Here is an 8,956-nt window from a genome sequence, read left to right as displayed (position 1 = left end):
ACTGTGGGTAAACTCATAAACCTAAAAGTTAGATTTCCTCACTGCTGAGAGAAGTGGGTGAACTCTCTTTCTCTGCATTTACTCTCAGTTATTCCATTGGCAAGGATTTTCTCTCCTGTGTACCTTAACAATTTCAAAGGAAAATCACCTATTGGATTTTCCTTAGAGATGAAATTTTTATGGGCTATTAAAGAATAATGTAGCTCTGTCCATCAATATTGGACACGCAGATGGTGTCATCTGACAGTGAGACAACATCGCCACCATGGTGACACCAGCTCTATTAACTCCAAAGCAAATTACTGACAGTAGATATGTAATTGAAGGAGTCGTGGAGTGCATACTCTAAAAAACCCTAACACATCTGAGTCAGCTAATTATAAACACAAGCCATGGCATTTTAGTTTACAAAGAGTCAAGAATTTCTTTAACTTCCTAACTCTTAGATCTGCTGAACATGTTTTTCGATAGTCTCTGATGGTGTCTTTAGAAAGACTGCTGAATTTTGCTGGTTAACTGACTAGGATGGATGAGGCATCATAAATGCAATGACTACCAGCTTTTGCTGTCAAAAAAACTTGGTACAGAAACTTTGTTTTCTTGGATAACAGACAAGAATGGCTGCAAATGTAAACTGTGACAGTAACAGAATCTAATACTACATGTGCATTCCCAATGTAATGACCATATTTACTTTAAACTCATGCCTTTGAGTGCTATCAATCTTCTGACCATTATGGGTAACAGTCCATCCAAACTGACCCATCTGAGTGCCTAAATACTAGGAAGAGATAAAATATTAAAAATAAAACCAGATAATTTTTGAAGTTTAGGAAAGTTTTATTATTACCAATGTGGCTTTACATGATCCGCTCACTGCTCTACTTGAATTTACCCTTGAAAGCATATAACGGCAGGTGGGAAAACACAGCAGTGCTATTGAGAAAAATTAGTACTATGAACAGAAGGAATTTGTATGAAACACCACACTACCCCATACTAGTCTCTCCTGTTCTGTGCTGGTTTTCTCTGTCATCTTGTAAAACGTACTTCGACACTATAATTCTCTGTGTGAATTTCCCCCAAATAACTGTTATTGGTTACTGTTATTGTTAGTGTTTCAATTGTATTATACCTCTTCTCAATGAGTGCTACTGAACTTTAAGATATAGGGGTTACAATAACTTCAATATAGGGTTTTTTTGGTTAAAAAAATTACTATGAATTCCACAAAGTCAGTATGTCTAGAAAACACTAATAACCATGTTTTCTTGGTTTACAGTTTAACATTCCTTTTGCCCTCCTCTGACATCCATACAAAGAAGTTCATTACGCTGAATCCCCTGCAGATAGTTTATAGACCTACTGAGACTCTGCAGTGAAGAAAAACATGCTTTGTTAAGGAGATTATGGGTCTGGTGTTTTAACAATCTGAAATTTTCACTGCGAATAAATCTTAATTGGATGAAACATTAAATGCAAAAGCTTTCATCCCTGAAAACAGAAGTGCATGCAATATAAAGGTCCAGAAAGAACAAGATCTGAAAACGTACCAAAAATGTGTCTTCTAAATTGCCCAGAAGTTTTGCTACAAATTTCTGCAGGTGAATCTCTAATTGTAACTAAGCCCTAAGAAAACTCAAACTTAGGGAGACCTTTCCCTTCCGGTAACTTAATTTTCTGACTACTACTCATATAAATGTTCCATATTTATCCCTGTGGCTTTGCTGAATTAACATATAAAGACTAGTCCCATACACAGAGCAGCAAAGGCTCTTCCATGTACGCTCTGCCATTAGGATGTAACCCCCTTCCCCACCTACCCCTCCCCCATCATAGCCAAAACACAAAATTAGGGGAGGCCTTTTTAAATGCTAGAACTGAATTCAGTGGGAAGCAGTCAGCACGTAAAACTTCTCGAGGGTTGGAAACACCAAAAAGCTTTTGGTTATGTAAATATGCTCTAGGTCACATGCCCTGTTTTAGGGAACCACTCGGCAGCAAAACCTGGTATTGCTAATTTTCCCTCGCAAAGTTTCTGTGGTTTGGGAGTCAGAGGCATTCATTCTACACTGGCTCCAATACAGAAAAGCAAGAAAAATATTTAAGGCAAGATTGGCTACTCAGATTAAATTGTCCATGTCCATTTTCACAGTGATGACCCAACAAAAACTGATCTGCTGTGTCAGGGTCCTGCGAAGGCTGGGGCTCCCTCAGGACTCCCTGGGGGGGGCAGGAAAGGGCAGTGGGGCTGGGTGGTGCCCTCGGGGCCGGGACACCACAGCCATCTCGTTCTCAGCATAGGCTTCTGGCAAGTGTCCACACCAAGACCCCAATTTTCTTATAGGTGCTGAGGTTTCTGATTGCCTGCATGCCCAGATTTTTTAACTGAATGCAGAAGAATATGTTCTGGCTACTAAAGGGCCATGTAAAACCGGGGCATCTTTGACTCCCAGCCTACTTCTAGTTATTCCAGCTTTGAATTTAACTGGAAAATATGAAAATAATACCCTCGATAAAAGGGAAATGCGAAGCACCCAAGAAATTCAGCAGTGTTATCTGTGTTATCAATGTTAAAATTAACTTCTCCTAAGAGGTAAATCCTTTCTTCCCTGCACACCTGTAGAGGCTCTTTACCATATAAACAAAAATTCAGGGAGGCACTCACAGAATGAGCTGCAGGAAGCATTTCTGCACCAGATGTGTGCTGAAACACATAAAAGAGGCAGGTATGAGGTATGAGAAATCCAAATGTTCCAAAACACCTGCTCTTAGCAAAACTCAGCTTACACTTTAAACTTAGGGATCTCAGTGAGTTTCTGTTTATCATGGTTTATCCACTAACTTCTTTATTTAGGCAGACTGTTCAAAAACTAAGTTAGGTGTATACTGGTTGTTGTCTTGCATTGGTAAAACAACCATAGATTTACCTAAGTGCATTTCATGTTCTCCCAAGCAAGTTCTTATGCACAAGATTAGGCAGAGTTGTTGGGTGAGACTGGGATTCATATTCGTCTTAAATGTGTGTATGAACAGTTTTCAGAGAATTTGATCTATTGGTTATGTCATCAGTTCCTCCTGTGTCAAGAGAAGCTATTGAGTCTATTTGATGAGAAGACCACAGCTCTGTTTTCCAGTGGCTTTGCCCACATCTTCATTATGGTTTTAGTTTGTATCTGCACAGACAAAACAATTCCAATTTTCACAGGGGCTGGTTAATGTAGGTTTAAAAAATTCCCAAGAAAGTGATGTTGTGACACCGTTTATATTGCAAAATAGGTATTGCGTTTAGAAAGACAACACAGTAGTTAACTATTGTCTTGCTGTTTTTTGAGGCTGAAGTGAAATCACACTAGGATTACTTAAAAATGTGAAAGCTATATAAAACCAAGTGGCTTAAATTTTGACAGTGTATGATCCTTTGAAGTTGCTAACTTCATCTTAATTTGTGGAAACACTGTTCTGTCTTTAACACTAAATGGTATTATTTTCTGCCAGATAATTCCAAAACTCATTTCAGAGTTACGCTATAGATAAATCAAAATCAAATCCTGAAGAGTATATAACAAAAGTTTTAAAAGACTTTTCCTCATCTGCCAAAAAAGCCTCAGAATTACAAAAGATGTTTCATTTTGAAGTCTTGATTACATGACACATCTCTTCAAGGCGGTCATTTCTATAACCTGCAATTGAAGTGATTTTAAAACGTTTTCCAGCTATTACAAGTTATTTTGTACATTAGGTCAGGATTTCTCAATCTCAAATTCTATAGGGACAATCATGACAAGAAGGATGGAGAGAGACTTTTGGTAACTGCGAGCATCTGTATCTCTTGTGTCAGTTATAAAATTAGAGTAATATCTTGTACGTGCTGAAGTTTATATTGAACCCATTGGAGAAAAAATGACGGAATTTGTGACCAGTTATTTGTCCTCAGATGCATTTGGCATAAATGTACCTAAATGACATCGTAGCAAAGCAGGTCAAGACAGAGTGTGGTTTCATTCAGTGGTACGTTTTAGCTTTCAAATACCCGGCTTCACTTTTGATTTTAGCAACCACAATTAATTTTAATTGTATTCAGGTGCTTTCTCAGGTAAAAATGGACTTCTCAGGAAATTGTATTATCAAGAGTTGAAACCTGATGGCCATAGGATTGCCTTCACAGGGAGTACAGGCCGTAGGAGATTCACTAGGGCCCTCTCTAAGGCCACGCTAGGCCTCGTGCTGCTGTATGGCGGAGCCTTCTGCCTCTCAGCCTTGTGCTCTCCATCGCTTAAAACTTGCTTTGTAACGCAGAGCCCTTCTTCTGCCAGTCATGCATAAGCCGCAAAACCCGTTCAATGCGGCTGCCATTAAGGCTGAATTTCAGGTTGAAGCCAACCGCGCATGCAGCATTTCACGGGCTGGCTGAGGCATTAACTGGTCAGTTCTACAGGCCAGCCCAACGCCCGCAGCTGGAGGGATGCCGCAGGGTGGGAACGGGCTGTGCCCAGAGGGTGCCGGCGACACTCCGCCATGTGGGGATGGCACTCCGACCCTTCTGCTCGGCCGGGCGCGCCCCCGGCCCCGCCCCCGCCGCCGGGCCCAGCCCCGCCCCTCGCGCCGATACGCCTGCGCGTGAGGGCGCCCCGGCCGTTGGGAGTGGATAGAGCACGGGCGACACGCGCCAGGCACTCGCGCCCGCCCCGCCCCTCCCCGCCCCGCCCCTCTCGCCGGGGGCGTGCGCGTGCGCCAGGCCGGGCGGGAGCGCGCGCGCGCGCGCGGGGTGGGCAGCGGCGGGGCGGCTTCCTCCGCTCGCCCCTCCCGCCGCGCCGGGCCGGGCCGGGCTGCAGAGGGCGACGGGCGCCGCCGCGCTGGGCGCGTCCCTGGCATGAGCGCGGGTGCCTGCGCCGCCGGCCCAGCGCCCTAGTGCCGCCGCCGCCGGGGAGGGGAGCGGAGCCGAGCGGCGAGGAGGAGCCGGCCGCGCCGCGCCATGCGGCTGTGCGGGGCGCTGCTGAAGAGCCCCATCCCCAAGCAGATCGAGTACTACTCCCGCTTCTCCCCCTCGCCTCTCTCTATCAAGCAGTTCCTCGACTTCGGTGAGTGGTGGGGCCGCCCCCCCCCCCCCCCCGCCCCCCCCCGCCGCCCCCCCCCCCCCCCGCCCCTCCCCGCCGCCGCGGCGGGGTGAGAGGGGTGGGGGTCACCCCGGCTCCCCCGCCGCGCAGGAGCGGCGAGGGCCCGCCCGGGCGGGGGAGCGGCGGCGGCCGGCGCCTAGGCCTCGGTTCCTCGCCTGGCAGCTGGGCGGCGGGGCCCGCCCGCCCGCGGGCGCTGGGTGCGCAGTCGCGGCGGGGGGCGGCGGGCGGTGCGCGCTGCCGCCGCGGGGCCGGCCCGGCCCGGGCTCCCTCGCCGCCGGGGCCCGCGGGCTGGCGGGGCCGTCGTGCGCCGGGCGGGCTCCTGCGGTGACAGCCAGCTGCGCGCCGCCGCCTGCCTCGGCGTCCTGGGGCGGGGGCCGGCGGGGCAGGCTGCCTCTCCTTCCTTGCACTGCTCCCAGACAGCGAGTTCCGTGGGGAAGAAGGTCAAAATAGGGGGTTTTGTCCTGGAATATTGCGAGTTTAGTGACCGAAGGAGACAGTCAATTACCAATCTTGAATGTGAGAATTTTAATCAGCCATGCAGAGATTGGCTTACTTAAACCACAGGCATGAACTCTGACAGTTCTTGTGTAGAAGACCTGTTCGTGTGCTTTAGGAAGCATTGCTGATGAATAAACAGCATGCTTTGTTTCAGAAGCACTGGATGGAAACCCAGGAGCAACTTGTGTTGCTGTTAGAAAACTGACATTTTGATCTAGATAAGCACAAACTTCTTTTATTAGTACCAGAGGTTATTGGCTCCTGCTTGCTGACACAAGAGTTGTTTAGATTTTATTATCCTATGAATGTGGCTGGTAAATATAAAGGCTGCATGTAACACCATGAAGCTTAATAGAGTGTGCCTTCATTCCACTATTAGGCTAAAGGTGCAAGAAGACAGAAAAGACCCAGTGGTGTTAACCCAGGAAGTGGTTAAAAGTGGAAACAGTTGTAGATTTATGGTAATAGTATTAGTGAAAGAATGCTGTTAAGTATAAAGAGCCAGTGCTGGGCTTGCTACCACATCTTGGTGAGACAGGATTTTCTTCCACTTAAAAAAAAAAAAAAAAAAAATAATCATTCCTTGTCCTGTGTTGTATTAAAAGGAGACCCTGACAAGAACCCATGCTTTCCTTCTCAGGTCCCTGCTCATGTCAGTTTGTTTTCATTTCCCAATGTCTTCCTTTCTGGTGCTTGTGCTCCTTATGTTGTGTCTTTCTGTACTGGCAAGAGCAATGTCCAAAACCTTAGAATATCTTTATTGTAGCCCTGTCACTGAAGAAGTCATTTCACCATTGTCTGTTTGAAATTTGTGTTTGTAAATTGTTGCTGGGGAAGTATTAATGTTTCTGAGGCTTTTCAGTTGCAATTAGACAGGTGTAAAGACTTCAGTCCTTGCTTTGATGACTTGGGTGTTCTAAGTTGTCCCTGCATTACTACTTGCTTTTAGACATCTCTTGTCTGGCAGCCTTTCAGTAATGCTTTTTTTTTTTTAATATTGTAGTATCTGTATTACTTTATGGTTTGAAAAGTGTCTCATGGTTCTCCAGGAAGAAGTAGTCTTACTATGGTTTTAAGCCTGGTTTATGTAAGTGGAAATGAACAGAGTAAGAATGGTATGTTACAGCCTGGCCAGCTCTGTTCTCTGGATGTATTCCAGTCTGTTGTCACTGGATGCGTCTATGGAATCTTGTGTGTGCATAGGCTATATATTTAAGTGTATTTATGGCTTAGGACTGAGGACTGATAGGAAGCTACATAGTTGTTGATGTTTAAAACCTCTGAAGAAAAAAATGCCTGTGGTTTAGGCTTCTAAGGTCACCAGGAGTTTCTAAGATTAGTAGGTGTATGTCACATCAGCCTTGGTAAAATTCAGCTCGATGTTAAGCCTTACGGGACACTTAACATCTCCACTTTCTCTTTAGTGCCTGTATTTACTTCGGAAGCCTCAAGTAGGAAGATTATGGCAGTTTAATCAAATTAAAACCGATGTAGTTACTTGTGTGATCCAAGGTGTTGATGGCTTTGGGTAGTTTCAGGGTTTTTTTGAGACGTCAGAGGCTTAGAGGAGAAATTGGAAACAAATCCTAAGATGCTGGTGCAAGAGTTTTACCACCTGAGGCATGGAAGGCCTGGGCAATATGCACTGTGTCAGGGAGCTACAGTACTTGCACCTGAATTACCCAAAAAAGAATTTGATGGTGGCACAGGGCACCGAGTATTCAAGAGAGCAAATAACACCAAGCGTAGGGAGCATGATACTCAAGGTGCAGTTCAGTTGTGTTTACATAGTGTGAGTGTTTGATGGGAAGAAGACACTCTTGTAGTCAGGTTATGGAAGCTACTTAATGTCTTGCTTAAAAAGCATTTTTGTTGAGCTACATAAACGTAACACTTGTGTTACAAAAACATGACTAAACTTTCAAAAAATGTTAAAGAATAATAAGCCCAAAGGAAATGCGTGAATAACCTTCTCATGGTAGTCTGATTTTCTTGTCCGAGGTACACATGTTTATTCTATTTTTAAAAAAGAGGTATTTGCACTTACTGGAATTCAAATTTATTTGGAGAAGGATTTTTTACTTTGTTTCTGACAACACTGAAACTACTTTAATATGTCTTTATGTCTTTTTTTGTATTGATTATGTTGGTTTAAACTTAATGGGCTTCTAAATTTGTCTGCAAAATCCTGGTGAGGGGAGAGAAACTATTTTTTGTGGGGCTGAAGAGTCTCTTCGAACACAGCTGGTGGCAATGTACATTGATGTGCAGCTTAGACTCCTTTTTTATTGCTAAGTAACTGTGGGTTGTATGGAATATTGTGTGTGTAGTAGGGCTGCAAAGTCTGTCCCTTTCCAGTGATATAAATTGATGTTTATTTTAAAACTTTCTCAAGTAGCTTAATTCAGTTGATTAAACCACTGTAAAAGACAGTTTGGCTGTGTAAGCTAACTCAGTAGTATTAAGAACCTGTGAAATAAAAATACTTAAAGCAGTAATTGTCAGTTGTTTTTTACAGCTGAGTCCTATTTGTGTCTACATACTATGTACTGCTATACGTGATGTACTTTCTAATCCAGCTTGTGGCTATCTTCATAGCAGTTGCAACTGTGTGAGAGGTTACTGTGTCATGGGCTTGGGACCTCTGTGTCAAAGTATGAGTGCTCAGATTCTGTGCTGTTTTTTCCTTGTGTTTGTTGTCTGTTGGCACATTCTTCTTGAATACTGTTTATTCAGTTTCTTACAAAGTATGTTTCACAAGATTCTTGTGCAATCTCAATCCTTTACAAAAGAATGGCCTTCTGTAAGTGTGTCTTAATATAAACAAGTTTTGACCTTGTTTAATGCTAGCATGTCAATCCAGGTTTATGAAGGCCTCCATAATTATTCTGGTCTGGAAAAAAACAAAACCACCACCAACTGCATTCAGCAGTGTACTTCCAAACTAGGTAGTTACTCTGGAAGTTAATTTGGTAGATTTCCAAGTGCAGGTGTTCCTTAATGACCCAGTCTGATATAAGTTCATTTCAGAAAAGATATTTTAGTTATTATAAGTACACATGTGGTTTAACATTCAGGTATGTGAGTCTTTGTACGCTTTGAGGGCTAGACTGAGGGGAAAAAAAATGCTCGTACTGGAAATCCATATTCATACAGCATCTCAGTTTAGATTTGCGTTGGCTCTAAGGTAGACCTTACAGGATGATGGGTTAATCCGAAACACCAAATGATACTCATCAGCAAGTACGTACATAGGTAACCAATCGGTCACGTATGCCTGGGGAAGTTAAATAACCCATCAGACAAGTCTGTTTGAGGAGAGTAGAGTTTCTATGTGTAGG

The 8,956-nt window shown here is 44.1% G+C and overlaps 1 protein-coding gene across 3 annotated transcripts in view; it reads left to right on the top strand.

Moving 5' to 3' along the window:
* The first annotated feature begins 4,805 nt into the window (after nucleotides 1-4,805).
* Nucleotides 4,806-8,956, top strand: part of PDK3 (pyruvate dehydrogenase kinase 3) — a 56,323-nt gene continuing 52,172 nt past the window's right edge. Inside the window, exon 1 of one of the 3 annotated variants that reach the window (XM_037377127.1) lies at nucleotides 4,806-5,081. In XM_037377127.1, the coding sequence (XP_037233024.1) occupies nucleotides 4,976-5,081 (106 nt within the window). In that variant the 5' untranslated portion in view covers nucleotides 4,806-4,975. The remainder of the gene's footprint in view (nucleotides 5,082-8,956) is intronic. The other 2 variants (XM_037377126.1, XM_037377125.1) reach the window with 2 other exon arrangements.

Source organism: Falco rusticolus, chromosome 2 (assembly GCF_015220075.1).
Source record: "Falco rusticolus isolate bFalRus1 chromosome 2, bFalRus1.pri, whole genome shotgun sequence".
In the NCBI taxonomy this organism is placed as follows: domain Eukaryota; kingdom Metazoa; phylum Chordata; class Aves; order Falconiformes; family Falconidae; genus Falco; species Falco rusticolus.
This window is presented reverse-complemented; position numbering and strand designations above follow the sequence as displayed.